This window comes from Boleophthalmus pectinirostris, unplaced genomic scaffold (assembly GCF_026225935.1).
Source record: "Boleophthalmus pectinirostris isolate CB_2022bp ecotype Guang Dong unplaced genomic scaffold, ASM2622593v1 HiC_scaffold_21, whole genome shotgun sequence".
NCBI classification, from domain to species: domain Eukaryota; kingdom Metazoa; phylum Chordata; class Actinopteri; order Gobiiformes; family Gobiidae; genus Boleophthalmus; species Boleophthalmus pectinirostris.
This window is the reverse complement of record NW_026571175.1, coordinates 19,697,655-19,722,195: the sequence shown is the minus strand read 5'-3', so window position 1 is coordinate 19,722,195 and position 24,541 is coordinate 19,697,655. Positions and strand designations below refer to the sequence as shown.

General features: G+C 37.0%; 2 protein-coding genes across 2 annotated transcripts in view; one reads left to right on the top strand and one right to left on the bottom strand.

The window, feature by feature from the left end:
- Positions 1 to 1,563: 1,563 nt before the first annotated feature.
- On the bottom strand, positions 1,564 to 17,482 carry tmem64 (transmembrane protein 64). The gene is made up of 3 exons (XM_055157522.1): positions 16,030 to 17,482; positions 8,047 to 8,202; positions 1,564 to 4,776 (listed from the first exon to the last, which is right to left on the bottom strand). Exons 1-3 carry the CDS (start codon positions 16,732 to 16,734, stop codon positions 4,582 to 4,584), a joined length of 1,056 nt encoding a protein of 351 aa, XP_055013497.1. The 5' UTR covers positions 16,735 to 17,482; the 3' UTR covers positions 1,564 to 4,581.
- A 793-nt stretch (positions 17,483 to 18,275) lies between these two features.
- The window catches only part of necab1 (N-terminal EF-hand calcium binding protein 1), a 28,982-nt gene continuing 22,716 nt past the window's right edge, over positions 18,276 to 24,541 (top strand). The window contains exons 1-5 of the mRNA XM_020932902.2: positions 18,276 to 18,405; positions 20,070 to 20,094; positions 21,955 to 22,063; positions 23,048 to 23,073; positions 23,284 to 23,381. Of these exons, the coding sequence (XP_020788561.1) occupies positions 18,319 to 18,405; positions 20,070 to 20,094; positions 21,955 to 22,063; positions 23,048 to 23,073; positions 23,284 to 23,381 (345 nt within the window). The 5' untranslated portion in view covers positions 18,276 to 18,318. The remainder of the gene's footprint in view (positions 18,406 to 20,069; positions 20,095 to 21,954; positions 22,064 to 23,047; positions 23,074 to 23,283; positions 23,382 to 24,541) is intronic.

Here is a 24,541-nt window from a genome sequence, read left to right as displayed (position 1 = left end):
CCCTTTTGCAACTCCACTGTGACTGAAATGTGCTTTTCACAGATGTATTTTGAGAGCATCCATCTATACAGCCCCCAGTGAGATCTCAGGCTTTCATTTGAGGGCTGTCAAAATCAATGTTCTTGGTTTTGTATTGATGCATCTATGGCCATTGGTCAGTTGTGGCAAATACCACCCAGCACAATTTTGTGCAATTAAATGCAATTGGTAAAGTGGTAAGAAATGTTAAAGGTACAGTACTCTGTGTAATTTCTCTGATGGGTGGTACAGCTCCTGCTTGTCTCCATACAGAAGTGCAAAGCGATGCATTGCAATGTTAGTTATAAATGTTTGCACCTGCATTTCAAGTGCCTAAAATAATACCAGTTTAAGTAAACATATTCTCCTGAATGAACCCCCAGTCAGTTTGGTCTGCACCCAGGCCTACTCCACTGAGATGTTATGGCTTTGTCTAGAATGTTTTACATTATGGATTTGAACATATCTGTCATATCTTTGTGTCAACACATCACAGTAAGAATACTTAGTTTTCAGGGAGTTTTTAGTAATCAAAACATGTGTAACTGAATAGATTCAAGACTGATCAGTTTAATGCCATAACTGTGGAATATTGCAAGCAAATGAAAAGCATCTCCATGGAAAAAACAAACAAACAAGGTATGTAATGTAATCCAGGCCAAACCAAATGCTCATCGGCACCTATTGCATAACCCATTCAAATGTAAGTTATACCCAATTACCAGTAAATTCATCTGAGTTTATGTAAGCAACACCAATACTAGGGTCTACCCCATCATGTGACCTATTCTCCCCTCTCAAGCTGCCACATTGTCACATGGTCAAATCCAAGGGCAGGCGAATACATTGGAGGCTGTGCTGCTCGCTTGCTCTGTATCAGCGACTGACCGCATTCATCACTGCTCCACTTCAGAATCAGTGTGACAAACTGCCCCAGAAGCAAGCATTATTTCTGGCCTCTCGGTGGGCCTGCATATCTGACAACTGGCATTCATTTAGCCCTTTCCAAGATAAGGGAAAACCGCCGAAACAGTTTGTACCTGTACAGGGTTACAGGTTAAGGCCAGATAATAGGTAAAGGGATGAAGGGAGGAGGAATGAATACTGTGATTTTTTTTTCTTTGGAATAAACAAAGATGGGTGGAACAAGTAAAATAGTACAACATTGTAAAAAATTGAAAATGAGTAACTAGGAGCAGAGCACAGACCTCTTTTAAAAATGTTTGATTATGTGAAAATGGGACAGAATCCCACTTCAGCCCTTTTGGATTTAAAAATTATTTGGATTAATTTGCAACCTTAGTGCATCACCTGATGTTTTCAGAACAGGAAATCTAACTAACTAAAAATGTGTTATACCAGCAATCATCACCCTGAAATATAGCACACAGTCTTGAATATGATTATTCAAGCAAAACCCCAAAATAAACTAATCAAGTCTTATTAAACAACAAAAGAACATGAGAAGGAGACAGTACAATATGGTAATTTGTATCTCATTGCACGTATGATTGCTTCTGCGTATTATAATAATAGACACATGTATTAAGAAAAAAAACTTAGATAATTTTATTTTCTCATAAATAACACTGAACAAGCATTGTACAGTGATAAATATCATTATTTATACACTGTAAAATCATCTGTATTACAAAATACAGTATAAGAGTAATGCACTTGATACAGATGGGAAGTATAGCATTTCATAGCACCAAACATGACCCATTTAGCGACTTCGCCCCAAATCCAGGTCTTTGTGTGGGTGGCTATGAAATATACTTCCCTCAGGAATCTGTTGTTGCATAACTAGATCTAAAGTTTTAAGTAGAGCCCACCTCGGAAGAACCGGAGCCTGTGCCTGCACTGTAGTCTCTATACAGTCTGTAAAGTCATGGATACGAGGCTGAAATATGGGAACTATCCATGACGTTGGCCGATCAAGTTTCATGAGTTTGATTTTTGCATTAAACATAGCGTTACTTCCAGTTCTTCCAAACAGGACAGCTTCACAAATGGCACTTTGTTCAGAGAGTGTCCATATTATAAATCTAAAGAATTCCTACTTCATAATCAAGCCTAACATTTGCCTATCGATAGTACAACATTTACTATCATAAAACCTACATACTCTTAATCTCAAATACACTCTCTCAAAGTTAATCTGAGGAGCTGTACTGCTCACACAAAAGCGTGCGTCTCATGACATCGTCTCGTTCACTTTTGTAGGCAGCACAAAAATGTGTCAGAGGCAGCGGGAGGTAAAAGGCAGACCATAACACAAAACTGGGAATGTACACACTACACCATACAGTGGAATATGGATCTTTTGTTCACTCAACTAAAATACATCTTTACAAAATGGAGTCTAAGTCACAATCTGATCTACAATGTAACTTGGCTAACAACACTCATCTCATATATTTTTGCTTTCATTCATTATTGCTTATCAAAGAAGATGGGGCCCTTTCAACCAGCAAGCAGTGAACAAAAGTATTTAGCAAAAACTGCATTACAATTTTAAGGGACTGACATGGTATGGAATGTGTTGTGATGTAAATATTACAAAAAATAAATCAACACAAGCCTCAAAAAGTGGCTTTAGTGAAACAACAGAGGGAGGTGGTGTGTAGAGAGCCCTTATAAACTCCCAGTCAGGAGCAGCGTCACAATTATACACATACAAAATAAAAACAACATTCATTCATAGTGTCCATGTAGTGTTTTGATTGTCAGCTTCAGACACATCAGTTCAACTTTAGACCAAACTTGATCCTACTGAACTAATAGTTGTAGTTTGTAGTAGTGGACTGTGCAAAAAAACTACAGCGGCCCTGGAGTAGTACATGAATCATAAAAATAAAAGTCACATGTCCTTTACCTCTGAAAATGGCACAGAAATAACTGCCTCTTATACGGCATAGCTCTAAACACTAAAATTAATGTTTGGGTTAGTAATCTCCCATTAGTTTGGTTTCAGCACTAAAATATATATGACATTCAATTTCACCATTCTTCCATGTATTGCACAGAATTTCTAAACAAAGAGTACATGTTCATCGATGTACGAATACTAAATAATAATCTTATCGCTAAGTAAACAAAGACTAGCGTAAAAAAGTAATTTTAAGGACATCTCGTCTCAGCTGAGTTCAAGCTGAGTGTGTGAATAAGTGTTTGTGGACATGTGGCGGGCGGCTGCGGAGCTGACTTGGACTTTTTTCCTGAATGCTCCAGAGTTTCCCGCTGTGAATCTGCTCCCATCTCCAGCTGCTCTTATCAAAACTGCACCAGAGCTAAAACCATCTCCAGGACAGCAGCTCCACTCAGCACAAACCACAGCAGCGCAGGGAGGAGGCTGCTGCTAACTACGGCCTTTCTCTGTGTCGAGGCAAACAGTCTACAGTTCCATGTTCAACTAAACAAAAAATAAGGGTAGCATTACTGTCTGTTCAATTCACAAGTCATATTTAGTACACACAGAGTGAAATACTTTGTTGTCATGATTATGTCGTCTTTAGGCTGGCCTTGATAATTACTGTCAATTTGTTGTTGATATATGATAGAAAGAACAACATTTTATGTACATATCTTTGCACTTGATTTTTGATTTATTATATTTTATTTTTGAACAATAGAATAATAGAGCCATAGTAACTTATATGCCCTTTCCTTATCAATATTAAACTACTAAAGTGTTTAACTGTGGTATTTTCTTTATAAAATAGTTAATTTAAAAAGGCATACTGGTATCCTGCTTTAGGCTTAATGTGTCATTGGCATAAAGTAGTTTCAATATTAACATTTATCAATATAAAGTGTACCAAAATATGACAAATTAGGGATTGTGACAGGTCTAAAAATGTGTTGAGCAGGAGGCCGATCTCTGACTGAAGAGTTGGCAGTTCAATTCCCGCTCAGTTAATGGCAAACTGGTTATAACACTGAATAAGATACTTAACTACAGAACTCCTGTTTATTCATGATGGAATAGGCTTTTTATTGACTAATACAGAAGCCACAAGAGTACATGTATGTATTATTGTACTGATAATTTCTGTTGCCATGTACAGCATTCTGTTCAATAAAACACTTGAAATAAGTCACTCTGTGTGTATTAAAATTTGAACTAAGACAGTAGCTAGTAAAAACAACTGTGTAAAATGTAAATGCCCTTATTAAATGGTAAGATCGGAGAAAACAGACCAATGGCAGGAAAGGTGCATAGGTTAGCATATCTTTGACACTATAATTACAGCTGTGGTTTGTAAGCTCCAGATTGCACATTCAGAGTTAAATAAAGCCAGAAGTCAAAGCCGACCTCTTTTTAAATGACTCATGTGTTTTTGACATCTCCTGTAACAGTAAAGTGTGCAATACATACCTAGCAAATTTTAAATAATCCAAAACACTGCAAGTAGCCATAAGCAAATCTGTGGACCTCAAACAGGCTAAAGTGGCAGAAGTGGTGGACAGAATTCGCTGCTGACAACTGAGTAAAGCTATCCCATATTCTCATAGCGGAGGACAGCTGGTTTGGAGTAGTCACTGATACTGGAGTCTTTTTCACACCACATTGATGCAGTTCCCTGTCCCGCCAGCGTGAGGCCTTTTGCTGCAGTAGCTGAAGCCGCTGTGATTGGACGAGGAGCCGTTCATGTGGGACGATTTGAGTTCCATCTGACAGGCGGCGATGGCGGCATTCAGCTCCACCTGGGCCCGGTGCACAACGTAGAACATCAGGCCGATACTTATGATGATCTTAAACACAAACAAAGAGGGACTAAGTCAGTTATTCACTGTATAGGCACTTATGTTTAGGAGTCCATATGGTATCCCAGTTATGTTATATCCCCATTAGGACTGCACAATATATTACAATCAAACCAGAATTGCAATTTCAGATGGAATGGTCAAATTAGATAATACTGTCCACTGCAAAGAACAAAATATCCTGTCTTTTTATGGAAAAATCTTGCTGTACCTGTAGTTTAGCCCTTCTGAAATTTTACTGTTTTGTGTTAAATGGCATTGGTGACAGCATGGTGGCTGAGTGGGTAGGTTTCCCCCATCAACCCAAAACACATGGACAATAGGCCACATCCTGCATCTAAAGCAGTCTTGACCAAGCCTAGCAACAAGATCACGGAGGTGAGTCCCTGAGCTCTGCACTGTGACGCTCACTGCTCCTGAAGAGACACCCCAGTGGTATTGGAGGATGGGTGAGATGCAGAGGACAAATTTCCTTAAGGGGACAAGTGTACCTTACATAATGACAAGTCCATTCACATCTCAGGCAAAAAAATAAATAAAAGATGCAGCCGCAGAATATTAGTTGGTCAAATTATCTGTATTGCAGTTTGTAGGTTTAGTTTTTTAAGATGATGGGAACACCAGGAAGAGCAAATAATGAAAGAAAGTGAAGAACATTATTTTGATGTAATCTTCACTGATTTAATTAAAACAGCACAGTGCACCTTTGTTTCAGTCCTTCAGTCCTGTATCAAATGTGTGGAGCTGTGCTGAGCAATGGGGTTTTACCAAGAACTGTAATGTTACTCTGTGAGACATATCTAGTTACTGAGAAGTAAGAACATTTTGTGCAATAGGAAAAGGTAATAATGAAATAAAACTGCTTCTACATTATAATCCATTTAATATATATTTAATTTTAAAGTTATGTTTGGTGAAGTGTTAATCTTAAACCAAACTTTAATTGTTACCACTTAACTTCTACAGTTAACATTTAATAAATACAGAAGGTATTCCTCCTCACGTGATGCCTAATGACACTGTGTCCTTGTGTCCTTCTGACAGAACTTAGACCATTTTACAGCAAAAATCTTATTACCCACCATTAAAAAAAAAAAATAAAAAATTAATTAATTAATTAAAAATAAGTTTGTTTTATTTACTATATTCTTCTTTGTTTAAAGGTGGCCTTTGGTGAAGGATCTGCTGCCTACTTCTTTCCATGGAGATTATTGGAGGTTATTGCTTTGCCTGGAATGTTCCATAGTATGACATTAAACATATTCATCTAGCATTTATTCATTACGAGTGTTTATATTGCTCAAAAATACAATAATTCCTTCTATGAACAGGGGCGACTCTCCATAGATCTGACCTGTAATGTAGCCTAGTGCTGTAATCTGCTTGTTGGAATGATGATATAGGATTAATCTATAGTGTGGAACATTCTAGACAAAGCAATAACATTTCCATGGAGCTAAGCAGGTGGTGGACCCCCCACTAGAAATGTTACGCAGTGCATCTTTAACCTTCATCCTCTATACATGGCTATAGTTGTCACCTAAATAAGTAGCTTCTGTTTATGAGCAGTAATGGTCCCAATGGTCTTCCCACCTGCAGAGTGAAAAACCTGTGTGTGATTGAGGCCAGTTGTCAAAGTGAACAAGGGCAGTGAGCATTCAAACACCACTAATCTTCAGCTGACCCTCGAACCGTAAAACCCCTAAAGCTGTCCAATATTTCAGGCCCTTGATGTTCTCGCACTTGACAGGATTAAATAAAGCAGAACAGGTGTTAGAGAGGAGGCTTACAGTCACCCAAGGGTGGGCTAGGCAGCGCTGTGGGCAGAACCACATATGCACCAACATAAGAGTATAATGCTATAAGAGGTGCTTACATAACAGTCTTCATATACACAGGGGTGCAAGAAGTACTCAATTGGGTTATTTAAGTAATGTACAGATAGAAATATTCAGGTAAAAGTAAAAGTATCACATGAAAAAAATCTACTTAAGTAAAAGTATTAAAGTACTCGTTTAAAAATGTACTACATTTTTGCTGTGGTTCTGCCATTTCAGCAGCTCTCAAACTAAAACTAAAAAATACTGAATACATTACAGTCCTGTTCAAAAATGTAGTGAAGTAGAAAGTACAGATACCTGCTCTCAAATGTAGTGAAGTAAAAATAAAAAGTATCCACTTTAAAATGTACTTAAAGGTGCATTGTGTAACTTTTCTGGTGGAGATCCACTTGCTTGTTTCTATGGATGTGTCATTCCTCTGCCTGGAATGTTCCACAGTATGACATCATTCAATACATTTACAGTACATTACATTATTCAATTACAGGTGGTTTTATAGCGTAAAAATACTTACAAATACAGGCCTGACTGACCTGCAACTTGGTCTGTTTTGGTCTCCATGAAGATAAAAAGGTTTAATGCCATACTGTGAAACATTCTAGACAAAGCAACAACATCTCCATGAAGAAGAGCCTTCGATGGACACAATGCACCTTTAAGTAAAATACAAATACCAAAAATTCATACATAAGTACAGTACAGTACTACTTTTACTTTGTTTCATTCTATAATGGCATATACAGTATACTTGCCCCTGAGCTCTGACAGGTCAGCCATAACAAAGTCTATGATGATCACACACAGAAGCAGACTATATTTCAGAAGTATGTGCCTGCAAACAGTGTCTTAAATGCATGACTGCTCATGTGATATGTTAAGCCCAACAATCAGGTGTGTCTAGCTACAATATACATGACGTGGCCCTGTGGCTGGTTCACCTGAGGGCTCTGTGATATTCTATTTTTAATTTCTCTTTCTAAAAGCAAATACAGTTGGCTTTGAAAACAATACAGGCATTTAATCACCGTGGTTTAACGCAACACAAAAGATGGTGAATTTTTACATTGGCTATAGACTCAAGCTGATCAGGAATGACTGAATGTTTTTTAAAAGTTAACTAATTATTCGATTGCCTCCTTTTTATTTAATTTATTTATTTTATATTTGTTTATTTATTGGTGAATTTTTTTCTTCATTTTATTTAATTATTGGTCTATTAATAGTTCTTAATAGTATTATCATAATCAATATTAGTATTTGTTTTTCTTTTAATATATTTTTACTTTGATATTAATTTTATGTGAAAAAAACATAAAAAAGCATAAATCCCATGACTTATGTGAAAAAAGGTCAAAAAAATTCTCTGGATGTTCTCTGTAGTGACAATAACAATAAATCTATGGTCTCCTCCACTCACCTGTAAGCTGAACACAAAGTACCCGCTGATGCTCTGTTCAGCGATGACGTCCTCCATGGTGCGGAGTGTTGTGCCCAGATACGAGTTCAGGAGCTGAGTGGGCAACAGACCCACAGAGGAGGCCACCAGGTAGTTTGGCAAGGACACGTCTGTGATCTGGAAAACAAATGCACATAAGACATAATGACCAGGGGCATCATCACAGACTTTGGCCTGTTTGACTCCAGACTCAAAGCTTATCTATTCAGACTGACTTTTAACACTCCGTAATGCAGTGACACTTTGCATATTTGTTTTATTTCATTGTTTTATTACCATGTTTTATATTGTGTTGGTTTTACTGGAAAGAACTTTCGTCACTTCAATGTTGTAAATGGCTTTATAAAGTTTGATTGCTTTATTGATTGTTCTTAAATGTGTTTTCATTGTGTAACTTTTCTGGTGGAGGGTGTGTCATCTGATTTTTTTCCATGGAGATTTTAATGCTTTTCCTGATAGGTTCCACAGTAGCTTTACACGTATCTATTTTGCATTTGTTCAATCAATTTAATTGAAAGAAAATTGTGTAAATACTGTATATACACCATGAACATATAATTTACAGAGGAACTGGATATGCCAACAGGTAAATTAAAGTCATTATTAATAATTTAAGGCTTAGTGTTGTGTAAACTGGAGTCAAAATCATTAGTCCCATCCTAATAGATGGATAACAATTTGGCTTTGATATATAAACAGAAAATATATTTGGTATTTTTAGGGAATCTTATAACTATAGTGTATTTATTTAGAAGACAGCTTGTGTGGCATCAAATCAAATTAAAGCAACCAATTTCAGGTAAAAAACAATAAGATGCAAGTAACCATTCTCAATTTCAATCTATTTTTTTTATGATACTTCCAATGATCTTCTTTACTTTTCTTTTAAATTTTGAAATTATTCATAACAAAAACAGACAAAAAAAACCCCACCTCCCACAACCCACCCTCTCCACACTCATCACATACAAAACACAAAAAACACTGGGAAAACAAACAGTCAAGTATAGTCATGTTTTGTAATAGTTGTCCCATGAGATTTTCTATCTACAAATCTACTGCAAAACCAACCACACCCTGAAAGGAGCATGATGTAAAGTTTCTGGAGTTCATCAAATGCATTCTTCGTGGAGATGTGCTTTGCTTTTTTTGCTTTGTCTAGAATAGGTCAGATCTATACAGCAGCAACCCCGCTCATAGTCAAAATTCCTGTTTTTCTCGATATTTTTGAGCTATAAAACGACATGAAACTGAATAAATACAAGGTAGGGCGGTTTATTGTCATACTGTGGACCATTCCAGGCAGAGCAATGACATATCCACAGAAACAAGCAGGTGGTGAACACCTTACCAAGAAATTACATAGTGCACGTTTAAATCAAAATTGTTCTATAAAAAGAGGCAGGAGGGTATCACTTCTAGGTGTGAAGATTTGACAACAGTGATCCAAATCCCAGTTGGTGTCGTCATCTTGCAGCTAGAATCTCTGGAGTTTAATTTCATACCTCAGTTGTATAAACCTAAATATAAACATGTGTGGTGGTGCCAGCTGTGTGGATCTGACCTTGTACTGTGGACTTTAGTTTCTCCTTTATCAGCCACAAAGACCCAAACACTGCCAGCCTCTTGACAGTTTAAATAACACACAAACCCTATTGTTGAATGAGCAACAGAGCAACCACAATATACGCATTTATGATTTATAGTATTTACCTGCTGTACGAGATAATCTGGTTTGTTGAGTTGTAGGTAGAGTAATGGGACATTTATAAGGTAGGCCTGTCACGATAATTGCAATATTGACTATTGTTAAATATACAGTATGTTGGATAGAACAATCATTTTTGGGGGTCACCATTTATCGTAGGGACTTCTTCTTTGGACGAGTTGACAATTTTTGGTTATTTTTCTGTGCTATGATGGAGATTTGAGCTATAGACGGTTGAGTTATGAACTACTATGACTCATTATAGACACAAACTAGTTACTTAAGGACTGTATACTGTTATTCATTTATTGCGGTTTAAATTATTTAACAATACTGAATAGTCTTTTCAGGATAATTCTGTTTTATGGATTGGTTTCAGTCTTATTGTTTATTGTCTATATTTACTTCAGGATTATATCATATTTCAAAATGTTTAATTAGAACGTCCTGGAACATATATGTAAAGTAAAAACTTTAAACCACTATTAGACCTGTCACAATAACAACATGTTGTTGCCATTTTGTTTTTATTAGTTTTATATCTGCAATATAGGCTCATCCTACAGAAATTGTACTATACACACTGAACTCGATGGTGGGTATGTTCACATGCACACCAAATCTATTATCTAATATCTGGAGTTTAAAGATTATATAAATGTCATGCAAACTGCAAAATCTGATGTGAATAATCAAAAAAGAAGTCAGTTAAATTAGCCATTTACATATCATTTTAAAAGTCTTATAAATCCAAAACTCTGATTATAATCTGATTTTGAGTGTGCACTGTGCATTTAACCGCAGCCACTGACACAACCTTAAAGCATTATAATTCCAGTAAACACTTGTTTGTGCCATAATCCGACAAAACTAAACCGTAATTTAGAAAATGCAGAGAGTAGTGGTGGTTGACTAACTACTTGAGCAATTTTGACACTTAAAATGATGTCATTCAAAATATATCATTTATTTTTTACATACCTACACAAATGATTAAACCCCTGTTGTAGGTAATTATAATTTATATAATTTTTATATATATTTTTATATTATATTTTTATATTTCTATATTTTATTTTTACTTGTACATATACATATATATAATTAGGCCTTATCTGACATCAGTCTCTTGCTATTTCTGCTACTTATTTAGAATTTATTATACCATTTCTCTTTGTTATTATAATATGCTGTGAGCTATTGTGTCCAAATAATTTCTAAGTCTACGTCTTCTAAATAAACCACTCCTTCGATATTGCTTTTTAATTTTTTAATTAATCTTTTAATTAATCTTGTCATAATAATAATAATACCTTATCATGTTCAGAACTGTTTGTGCACCTGAGTCAATAATAGAGATAAAACATTTATCTCCACCACGTGTCCTGGTAAAAGTACATACTGTAGCACCAGCAGACTCTATCATCCTGGACTGAAACTGCACACGTTTTATGAAGTCCCACCCAGGCCTCTCGCTTATGCAGCTGTCTCCTATAGGCGCAAGTATTTTTATATCCATGCAGAGTTCCTACTACTCGGTTTCACTATACCATCTCAAAGCAAGTCCAAACCTGATGTATGTGGAGGAGACACAAAGCATTGTGGCCTCATATGTCTTACGTCTAGTGAATTTCTGGGTTACTTTTCTCCCCAGATTTGCAGGGAGGGACCTTCAAAGTGAGGGGTGCACACATTAAATATCTTGGCAACCAGTTAAGAGCGCTATAAATCAGCTTGTGGATTTGCCAAGTGCTTGATCAGCTCATTATGATGGCACTCTGGGTGAAAGTATAGGAAAGGCCTAGCGAGACGGTTGATGTTATATAGCTGTAATAAAATATATATACGTTGGCCTATTTTTCCTGAGCTGTCCTATTGTTTTGCTAACTGCTGCAGTCCCAGAGTCGTTTTAGGTTACCCGATATACGCCGTCTACAGCAGAAAGTAGCAGGGGGCAAACGGTGAAATGTATAGCCAGTGAAAGTGCCTAGCGAGAGCAGAGTCGACATCACATAAGTCCACAGTTAAAGACTTCTCGACTACATTAAGCGCAAGTTAAAGATGGTAAATTATACACAATTGACTCTTGTGAGCCTATTTGTTTGTCTACATCTCCAAAGCTCAAAATGTAGTTTTCAGTCAACAGCTCATTTTACCTTTTGTTCAGTAGAGATGGGAAATTCCGAAATCATCTAAATGATTCTAGTGAAGGTGTATGGAGTTTAAAAACACAGTGGAGCACTTCCTGTATCCATATCACAACACAATGTGGAAGAAAGTGTTTTCAGTTTAACAGAAGAACCCAGCCTAAATTTGTGTTAAATGTGTGAATGAAACAAAACACAGCTCCGGGTTATGTTTTTGATGAGAAAACAAAATTATAACACAGATCAGAAAATAGTGTAGTATGGACCCTTTAAGGCAGTGCAGTCTGTCTCAAATGTATTGCTGTTGCAGCATCAGCAAATACAACAGCTATACGGTGAGAAACCCAGTGCATCAAGCAAATGGGTGTTTCCCCAAGACTGTAAAGGTTATAGTTTAGCGATACATGAACAAACTGAATAGCAAAATATCCAAGCTTTTAGGTCTGATGATTTGTACTATGAATTGTATAACATTTTTTAATGTATCCTTAGTGTTTCTCTGTCCTCTGTCTAAACAGTAAATGTCAATACACAGTATATTTTAAACAGACTTAGATGTATAAACAGATACAATAATAAAACTAGTGTTGATAGTCATTTGAGCAAGTATCAATCAATAATGAAAAAAACTATCAAGACAAAACTGGAATAAGATTAAAGAAACAACAATTTTTGTATTGATTTAAATTATATTGTCTAAAAGAAGTGTTTTTATTATAACTGTGGCATTGAACTCTATGTCACTATCAAATTATTCCTTAGTATCAAAATATTACTATTAATACTAAATAGTTTTGATTTTGTGTATTGATTCCTTGTAAGTATATTTACAGTACTATAAAATAATTACATAGAGCTGACATAATAATATTTTAATCCATTTACTGTATTTGTTCCGTGTGTATGCTATGAATCCAGAATTTGCATGTAAAGTGAATACGGGAATTTGTATCAAGATGAACCCTGAAATAAAACAATGCAAACAGGTCATTAGCTCATTTTGGGCTGAGCAACCTCCCCAATGAACACTTGTTACATTCACCTTTTCAGCCCCACCACAAAAGGACAACACTGGAGTTTGTGTGTGCCCAGACAAAGGCCAGTGTAACACAAGCTCTAATGGGAGTTATGAGCTTTCTTCACCAGATTAAATGACCCAGTGAGATCATATCGACTAAATAATAAATGTATAATAAAGTCATGCCTGGAGTATGAGTGTGACATTTCAATACAACTAAAGGGAAAAGGATTCAGCACAAAAATGATCTAAAGACTGAGTCGGCAGTCTGCAGAACAATACAGAGAAATGTAAGCAAAGATGACAGACTGCCTCATCCAGGAATGCTACACTAGGGATTCTCAGCAAGTCTATAACGCCAATATAGGTGGGCACACACAATTTATCAAGTAGATGTATCAGCAATGAAGATACACTATGGATTGAAATATATTTTAAAACACTGTATTGTGGTTTTATTGTCTACTTTCAGTCTGTATGGTTTCTGTTTTTTTGTTTGTTAGGTTTGTTTGTTTTTTTGTGTGAAATTGTATAGATCTCTCTTCATTTGTCTTTGAATGTACCGCATGTTGTTGTAATCAAACTACTGAGATAGCATTCCTTTTCCAGGATATTCAATACTAGGTAGAACTAAAATAAGGAAACACCGACCCAGCTTTTTCTGTTCTAATAAAGATGGCTTAAAAAATATGGTGACACCCGATATCAGCTGATACTAGTGCAGACTGAAAATATTATATATATATATATATATATATATATATGTATATATATATATATATAATATATAATATAAATGTATGTATATATTAATTATATATATATACATATATAAATATATTATATTATATATCTACACGTTTTGTAACTGTTATTTATCATTTAAAGTAACAACAGAACTTTGGCCAAGTGCAGTTCAGTTCATAGTGCTACTACACCAACATATAGACCAAAATTTATCCCAAAAATAATAAGCAAAAAGGAACTACTTGCATTAATAAATCAAAATAAAATCATGACTAATCATTATCATTAAAAGTATGTAGTTTTCATTGTTCCTGTTTGCTAAACTGGGTGTTCTTCAGTTTGTTAAGCCTTTATGTATCTGATGTTTTCAGAGACTAATCTCCCTGCAGTGACATGTACAGGCTCAGTCAACACTGACTGATGCAATTAGCCGGTCTGGTAATGTGACCCAGGCCCAGTGATTGAGGAGCAGTGACAGAAGCTGTGGTAGGAGGTGCTCACATAAACCAGAGTCACCACGACCTTGACACTTGGTTTTCTCGCTCGCAGACAGTTCGAGGCTGTGTTGAACAAGAACATTTCAGCTCTGAAGCTTTAACTGTGCACAAATGACAATTTAAGTCAGTCATGCAGTGGAAAACCACCTGCTAGGATGCAATTCTGTGTCTTACAAGTGACTAAGGCTAATAAAGCACAAACATTAACATAAATCCTGTAACTTGTCACTTAACTTTTGTGTAGTGTATTTGCTGAGGGAGAGGGTCAAACCTTGAGTCAGTTTGCTCTGGACCTACCCATCTGTTAAGTAAATCTCCATTTCTCTGAGCTTTGTTGACTGTGAGGCATTGGCCAGGCTTTTCAAATAACTACATCACTGCACAAAGGAGAGCAGCAAACAGCAAGGTTTGCATTACAGACTGATGTGACAAGTTCACAATGCTACAAAAGTTATTATTAGACAAGAGTCAAAAGCTTTAGAAGGTGAGTAGAAAAGTACCATCTAGTTTGACTGTGACTCATTTATAAACTGATGAAGAACTATTTGATACTATTATAGCCAATTAAATCCCTTATTTTCATTACTTTTGTCAATAGCTAAAATTGGTCAGATCTCAAGTTATTTTGAAAAGTGGACATGTGACTCAAGCCACACCACAAAAGTCAAAAGAAAAGAGTTTGGTTTTGGAGCATGTAATTACTTATGAAAGATTCTTGCGTCATTTTCCTCTTTCTGCCTCAGCCTGGTGCATCAACTCCCGCTGCTCTCAGCTATAAATGTCTTTCAAACTTGCACTTTGCCTCAAATGTTTTTGGTACTGCCGACTTTTGTCTGCTACAGTATTTGGAGACTTAAAGATAGAAAAAGAAAGTACAGAAGCCTATTTTGTTGTGAACACAAAGGCACATGTGTAATGGTTGTGACCATACATTTTCAGCGTGTGACTGTGACTGTGACTGATGAAGGCTTTAGAGCCCTGAGAGAGTGTACGCTGCTGCTAAATGAGATGTTGTTTGAGCAGGCCTACAGCCAAACTGAATAAAGTCAACTTTGTCCTAAGTCCGTCTTCACTCCGACATTTTCATACCCATGAAGCTTTGCATAAGCCTTCGTGGAAAGTTCAACTGCCCTCTTTGTATTACACAGAAGTTTAGTATCTGCCGTACTGTCTAGCTCTAATCCTAATTTGTGTAGACTCAAATACTTAGCAATCATTTAACTACTAAAACACAGATTTCCAGGAACAGGGTGATGTCTTGGATTAGGAAAATAATCTCAAATCTATTTTGCCTTGGGACCTTAATATTGACACAACTATATCTCAGGCCATTCTGTATTGTATGAAGCAACAAGAGACACTGATGAGGAGCCTAATACAGAATGACTAGCACTGTATTGGAGGGGTCTAATATTTCTTGTCAATATTTGATGAAACTGGCAATGCACATAAAGTCTCATCTTCTCTAAAGTGTAAAAGAGTTTCGTGGAATGAGTCGAGTAAGAGATGCAATCAGAGATAATAAATTATTCATGCATGTATGAAGGTCAAGTGTTTAGGTTAAGTGTAGAAGCGCAGCTAAAGCACAGTGTCGCCTCCCATTAAATCTCAATATTGTAATCACATTACCTGATAGGCTGCACATCACTATTGGGCTTTTCACTTGTGCACTTGTGTACAGGAAGGTTGAGGTTAAATTTTGATTCAATTCAAATAATTACAAGCTCTGTTATCAACAAATGTGCATAAACATGAATCCACAGAAAAAAAAACATAACTGCATCCAAACATATAATGAGCCGAACATTATCCTGATTAGATACTCACCGAGAAAACTGCATTTTGGAGCCCAAATGGGATGGGAGTGAGTCTTGCTAAGGCCACAACTTTTAATCCACTGCCACCTTCCACCACTCGAATGACCGCACTGAGCTGTTCACTGTTGCCCACTTTGTTCAGGACCCAGTCCGAGAGAAGCCGTTTACAAACCAAGTGTGCCACAAAAGTCCCTATCAACACACCCACCATCACTAGCCCCATGCCCAGCACAAAGCCGTAGAGGTACCCAGCAGCCACATTAAGGACAATGTAGCCCCATCCACAAGGAAATGACACTATGATGAGGCCCACTATGAATAACATGGCTCCTACAAGACTGTCTAGGCTCTCTACCCAGAGCAGCAGGTCCTTGAGGTACTGCCTCACCAAGGCGACCGAGGAGAAGCACACTAGAGTCAGGATACAGGCCAGAAGGGCACTCTTAAAGCAACAAGTGGTGATGCAGCACGGGTGTCTGAACTCCGCTGGGGCAGGGGTCCCTCCACTGTCACCAAGGACATCAGAGGCTCCATCAGATTTGCCCAAACCACTGCTCCTCTCGTCAAAGGCGCTGCAGATGAGGATGTCTATCTTGTCACACTCCTCAGTGGCGCTTCTCTGCAGCCAGCGGTTGAACTGGATCTGTGCTTTGCCTGCGGCATGTTTCAGGAGCTTGGAGAACAGCTGGACAGCTGTGGCCCCTGACATGGACATGCTGGCCCCTCGGGTCTGCCGCAGGCTGGCCTAACCTTTCATCCACAGAAGCGCCTCTGTCTACAGCGGTGTCCAGGGAGTTGTCTCGTTTTACAACATGCACAAGTCCATGTCTTTCAATATGCAAATGATGAGTCTATCTTTGAGATTGCATTGCTCATCAGGTCCCAGAGCAACCAAGGTTAGGCAGCACTTCGTGATAGTCTACTTATCTTGTGCCTGCCATAGTATCTATCTTGGATAAACCCGTTGAGTTACACAATAGTTCATGAGTTTACAGCCTACAAATGTGTTCTTTCTACCTGACAAACACGCCATTTCCAATGAAGTCATGTCGAAGAAGAGCTGAGCCAGATGGTCAGGTGCTCTCCCAAAAATACTTAAAAGCAAATTAATGCGAAAATGTCAACTTCTTCGACTGATCCATTATCCCTCGCCATCCTTTTCAAGTCAATCCTTTAGCACAAATCGCAGCACTGTGGACTGCTCACTCCCGTCGGAAGCTAACTAGCCCGCTGCGTGGATAAAGTCCACGGGTGCATTTCTCAGACTACCCCGAACAACACGGCCCTCCGCTCGGCTTCCTCCGCAGGCAGAGGCGGGACGACTGTGTGTCACCAGAAGAAACGCGCTGTCAGCTCCGTATCTCTGCACCCGCGGCTGTGGTTTAGTATTTGCTCCCAGTGTGCACGGTGCTGTTGTTGTCGCTGTTAAACCGATTCATTCCGACCACTGTTTGTGTCCCAGAATGCCAAGTAACCTCAGAACACGTGACAGGCTCCGGACCATCCCAGCAAATCAGAGCCCGGGACCTGTTGTCGCGATATTTGGGACATTTCTGATAAATAACATATTGCATAATATTATAAATGTAATTGTTTTAATGTAAATTGATCTGCCAAATTATAGCCTGTTTACGACTAAACGTTATATTTGGATTATTGAGTTTTAGTTCTTCCATTTCAACAGATCTGTCATGGACAAATTCTTAAAGCAGCTAGTCTTTTAAATAGCCCATATTTGTACACGGTTCAATTTCTGTTCAATTCACAAGTACCACTAAAAACCTGTAGGGCTACGTTATAGTTGGACCTAAAATGTAATTTATGCAGTTTCAGGTATTTCCACCAGATGGCGACGTATTACAATCATGATCACATGCAACTATATGCAACAAGTCTTCAGGCACTTTAATAATAATAATTTCATACAAAGGTTTAAAATATTTGGGGGACAAGTGGGTTGATATTTAGTGTATGCTGGCTTTCAGATATATATATATATATTATTATAAAAGGGAAAAATTACAAGTGCAACCAGACAAAGCAGGTGCAACTTTGTATTTACACGTCAAATGTAGAAAAATCGCTTCCATCCTGATCATTGTAGTTCACATGATGAAGAAGTAACAAACTGCATCTGTATGTTGTGTCATTTTAAAGCTGTTTTTTTCATCGTACCAACCGCACGACGTTTATTACGCTAGTTTGACGCTCCTCGCTCGCTCCGTGGTGCAGATCAAAATAAAGGCGAGAGGCGGACACATTCCTGCACACTTCAGTCTGAATTCACTGCGAGAAGAAGATGGACTGTGGCGACGAGGTGCAGAGCGTGCCCGAGGAGCCCGCCTCTCAGATGGAGCTCAAGAAGGGAATGTCCATATTTATTGATGTAAGTAAGGCTTACAAAAATACACAAATTATTAGACATTCATTAAAATTAAATTAGTATTTCAACACTGTCAAAAAAAATGTCCCAGCCTATATACTTGCTACTGTTCAAATGCATGTTTATATTTGTTTTCTATGTGAATTACTTCATTTTACACGTGTTATTTGCTATTGTATTGCATTGAGCCTATTCTAATTAATTCTCTGGGCAAACCTGACCTTTCAGCTTGGTGCATGTGTGAAAGCATAACAACCAGTGGTTCTTCATTTATGTCAGCGCCTTAAATTGGCTTATCACTTTGACAAAAGACGCAATTAAACTCTCATTTAGTGGCCTCCTTTCAAAAACAAAGATTAGTCATATTGCAATTCTGCTTTATCCAGATACTTACTTAACAATATCTCAAAGATAAATTAGATCTCAAATCATCTATCATGTATCCAATATGAAGAGGTTTTAAATATTTAAAATTATATTACCAGCTAATGATTATGATCCTATAATGTGCAGTAGTTAGTTATGCCACTGCTCAAGTCCTGTGTCTGTGCTTTCTGCAGTGCCTTTTTTGTTTGTTAAAGAAAGCCTGATTTATTCATGCTGTGATCTTGAGCAGGTGGCTCTGAGATTTCAGCATCACTCTTATTTGAATGAATTTTTTTGGTCTATTCTGTATGCTCGGAATCTGCAGCAAGGAAAACACATATATAGGCTGAATTTTGTGGTGACTCACTTGAATAATAATAATTATACTTTGGACTTTGGACCTTCACAGCTATTGGTACAATAGATTTATATTTTCTATTTTGGTATATGTCCCACCCCCAAACTTTTATAAGCAAAAGGAGGGGATTTTTATGTTTAACCTATGCACAAAAAAATTGAGACAGTTTTAACAGTTTTAAAGAAAGAAAGATAAATATTGTTGCATTAAAGGTGAACCATGTAGCCTCCTTTTTCTGGTGGAGGCTGGCCATCGGTTTGTCTCTAAGGAGATGTTGTGATACTTGAAATGTTTCATCATATGGCATTAAAATGATCTGTCCTGCATTTATTGAATTACAACTGTCATTAATGCGCACATTATCTTGAAGAGCATGCATTACTGCGTGGATGGTTTTCCACAGATCTGATCTGTAACTTGGCCAGATGGTGTTATTTGCTTGTCTTAATTGAGCCTGAGCTAGATATATTTTGCGAAACATTCCAAGCAAAACAGTAACATCTCAGAGATAAGCAGGTGGCAGACTGGCACCCAAAAAGTTTCTTCTCCATGGTAACTAAAAGCTTTGTATCGTAAGGATTGTTTCATTTATTTAAACAGGTTTGAGGCCAGTTGTCTTAACATTTATTGGTTAGTTACTTACAGTATACTTGTCTGCAGTCTGTCAGTCAAACATAAATATTTAATAATAGACTTTCTAGTAAAATCATGCACTTATTACATTACATAAATTCTGCCTCAGCACTTTATACAGGATATTATACATTCAATATTAATTTTCTGATTTTGCTGGGCTGGTCTAAAACTGGTGATGCCTCTTTTATGTGCTTTTGGCCTGGGACCAAAGTATTAACTATTAAATGAAACCTTGACACATAAAGAGATGCTTTGATGATGCGACACTGCGTTTCTGACCATGTTTGTCTTTGCTTTGTCTTTGCAGATTTTACGGAGAGCTGACAAAAATGGTAACGATCCACAGAATTGCACAATATTGGAATTTTGGTCTTCCGTTATTAAATATGATGAATCTTACATTTTGATTTATGAAGAGATTGCTTTAGAGTTAATTGTCAAAACTAAAATAAATCATATCAGTTCCAGCAATAACTCAAATTTATAAAGTTAACTAACAAAACTAAACAAACTAACAAAAACTCTACTTCTTAAAGGGCCCATATTATGCTATTTTCTGATCTGTTATAAAATTGTTCTCATCTAAAACATGCCTGGAGTTTTGTTTTATTCACATATGTTTAACACATAAACCCTGCATATTTAGGCCGAGTTCTTCTCTCAAACCAAAAACATCTGTCTGTCCACCTTGTGATGTCATAGTGTAATAGAGGAAGTGCTCCACTGTTCATTTTTAACTTCATACATCTTCACTAGAATCATTTTCAGTCCTGGAATTGCTGAACTAAAGATAAAAGGTTGCTGTGAACTTGAAAACTACCCCTTCATGACATCATAAGGTGGAAGAGAGCATTTTGAACTTTAGAGATGTAGACACACTAATAATAAAGAATTACTCAAACACGCATAAATGAAACAAAACTCCAGGTATGTTTTTGAGGAGGAAACATCATTATAACATGGTTTAAAGCTCAACTGGGTAAACCAGTAGGCCTATAAACCCATAAAACAGGACTGAACTCGTAATAAGTTCATATTTGCATATTTTTTACAGTGCATGTTTGGCTTCCTTTGACAGAGGAATTGCTTTTACCAGTTGTGCTACCTCACCAATATGTCTTCCGGTCCTACTCCCCTCCCATCTCCTTGTCTCCTCATTAGTCTTTGAGTTCATCACAGATCTAGTTCCTCACTTTATGAATTCAGATCTCGAAGCTTTTGGCTGATGCCCTCGTCAGTTTCCATGGCAACAGGACACTGACCAGGCCCGAAAGGGTTCAGATACAGAGCACTAATGAACAAAACCTCAAGGATTTATGCACTGCTCAACACTTAAGATCAGGAAACTAACCAGCGACTTTTTCTAAATCCTAAATGTGTTAAATCCACTATTCACACCCTTTCACTTCATACTGTGTCAACTGTGGAGTTTTGTGAAGGCATGCCAGGACTAAGAATGAGTTAATTTATTACAACTGAAAAGAGATTTTATAAATGCAGTGACAATGCTATTGGTATTTGAATAATTTGGCTCAAATCTTGAAGTTCAGGAAAACATCTTATAACTTAAAATGATCTACATTAAATACATTTTGCAGCATTGCAGTGTCAAATACCAGTGTATTTTGTAGATGATTGTGACAAGCAATGGTTCTGTGGTGATAGCTGTAAAAATATGGATTATTAAACAACCCCCAGTATAAATAAGGGAAACATTCTTTACACTGTATGCAGCGCTTTGTTGACAAGAAGGGATTTCTGTTGAATTATGTGGCATACAAGATCAAAGTGTAGCGCAGAACTCCTTTGCCTGTCCCACATATTTAATGTTTTTTTCTGATCTCGTCAAAATAGGCGTCATGTGATTTTGGTATATGGTTATTTACATAATATTGGATTATTTTTAAGGGCCCATATTAAGAAGCTATTATTTGATCTATGTTATAATGTTACTTGTTTACTCATCAAAAACAGACCTGGAGTTGTGTTTTATTTCATTCACAGACTAACAATAATTGATTATTCAAACATTTTGTGTAATATAGGACCTTTAAGTAATAATGTTGTCTTTCTTTACTATCTGTGTACATCACCATGCTCATATGTAAAGAATCTTACCTCCTGTATCTCCTGTTTGTGGCTACACTGAGCTGCACTAACATCACATTGGTGCATTTGTGTTATGTCCCCAGATGATGGAAAGCTCTCTTTTGATGAGTTCAAAGCCTATTTCTCTGATGGGGTCCTGACTGCAGAAGAGCTGAAGGAGCTCTTCCACACCATCGACACTCACAACACAGAGTAAGTCAAGCAACAAATACCTGTTTTCATCATAGCAAGCAGACGTTTGGGGGATTCTGTGTTCAGTTCCAAGCCTGTATAAGGTTTAGGAAGTCAAGGCTTATTTATGTAAACTTGTGATGTATAAATAAGCTAAGGATTGATGATATCTTCACAAACACTTTAGTTGGTGGCTCATGTCATTCATTTCATTTAAAGGTACAATATGTAACTTTCCTAGCAGAGGTTCCACTGCCTGCTTTCCTCTATGAAGATTGTGAAATTTAATGCCATACTGTGGATGATTCCAGGCAAAATGTCTGTGTAATTACTCAGTCATCCAGGTATTGCTGGAGGGTATAAAGCAGTGTCACACCAGCAATCTGACCAGAACTGAAGAAGACACTTCTATAAACTGCAAAAATTCTTTGACAGGATTAAATTTTTTCATTTGCCATTCCAGTCGAGCAATAACGTGGAGAAAACAAGCATGTGGCATATCCTTGTCCAGAACAGTTACACTGCACAGCTTTAAAACATCACAATTTAACAGATTAAATATTTTAGTTTTCTTTGGGATGTCCAGCCCTATACCTCTGAATCTTGTAGTGATAAAATATTTCTTTAGTGCATTCTCTTGTTTTAGCCCCTAACCTCTGCGTTACCTTCTGATCCTAACAGCTCTAAGTGAATTCTCCTGTTTGGACTCATTGATTGCTCCCACACTGGACAACAGTGATGTACAGTTGGAGCTGATGTATAAAAGAGATGCCAAATGGACCAATAAATCCTAGCTTTATCTATAAATCTGAAATACATTTAATATTATTGTTTTTCTAGATTATTTATAGTTTTCATATAGACCTACAATTTCTCGTTCCCTTTTATCTTTCCTAATCAGTGCTTCTAATTGACACTGAAATATATTATTTGCTTATACTAAAAATGTACTGTTTTTCACCTTTACAATGGCAAGCATTCATTTTAATTTGTTTTATTTTACAGCAATGTGGACACAGATGAACTTTGCGGTAAGTTTATAAAAATGCATTTCTGCTAACCTGTAGATTGTAATCCCAATGGGCATTTCACATTTGTAAATATTTGATTTGTCCTAACCCCTGCCCCCCTCCTACCTGTTCTGACAGATGTGTGGCTCCATTTTCACCACACACCCACAGCCCTGTCAAAGCAGTTCAACTCAAAGTAAATGTTTTCTTTTGTGTCTTTGGTCTTTGTAGAGTATTTCTCCCAGCACCTTGGTGAATATGAGAACGTTCTTGCTGCTTTAGAAGACCTGAATATGTCGATACTGAAGGCCATGGACAAAACAAAGAAGGTACATCAGACCTGCTCTAGTCATCCATTCAAACAGTTCAGACAGGGCGCTGATAAAACAACACAGATGAAAGCGACAACCGAAGAAGATGAGAAACATTTTGAGCGTAACCCGAGGGTATCTGTGACTTTTACCTCTGACTGGCTTGGGAAATATTTTGACTAATTTTAGCCAGTCCATGGAGCTTTTCTTTCTTTTACTCTAAACAGATTTATCTTTGAAACCCTAAACCCAGAAAATACACACAATATTTTTTGTGGCACATTATTCTTTATACCCTTTTTTCACCAAAATATTACTTTCATTTGAATTACTTTAATATGAAGGATGCACTATACACTCAAGGCTAGCAGTTATAGGGGAGAATTTGGAGTCGAGTTCCATATCGGGATTAGGATAGAATAGAGGGGAGCTTGACAGCAGCAGTTACAGAGAGAGGGGCCATGTCATTGAACATATCTATCTTGCATTTGTTCAAGTACAGATGGGTTTTTTTGGCCAAAAATGGTCCTGAAAGGGGACTGAAAGCAGGGTCATCTTTCAAAAAACAATCTATAATAGATATGCTTAATGCTATACTATGGAACATTTCAGAAGAGCAATAACATTTCCATGGAGATAAGCTACGTAATGCACTTTTAAAGTTTCTATTTATTTCTATTTACTTTCATTAGCAAATTTATTTAATTAACTAGAACTGCTTTTATGTAGTATTATTTTCACGTCAATATGTGTATATATAAAGTCATCATTTGCAGTATTATACCATTATACTACTAAAATTAAAGGCAAAAGCAATATGATCACAAAACTGTGAAGGAAAATTTGTTGTTAAAGGGACTTGAAAAGGCAACTTGACTTGAGTTGGCAGAAAGAAAACTGTGACTGTAACTGAACATTGGTTGAATCTCTCTGTTCATTGTTCAAATTGGAGTCGTTGGTGAAAAAGCAACAGCACTTCTGTTTAAAGCTTTATTCTGGAGACAGACATTTGTTCAAAGTCCATTGCTGTCTGTCTGTCAAGTGAAAGTCATAATATAGTAACGTAGGTGCTAACTGAGTAATTAAAAAACAACTAAATTCTGCTGGTAAAGGATGGTATCTAAGCCTACATGGCTATAATTCCTATTCTGTTATAAAAGGTCCTGATGGATTTTGAA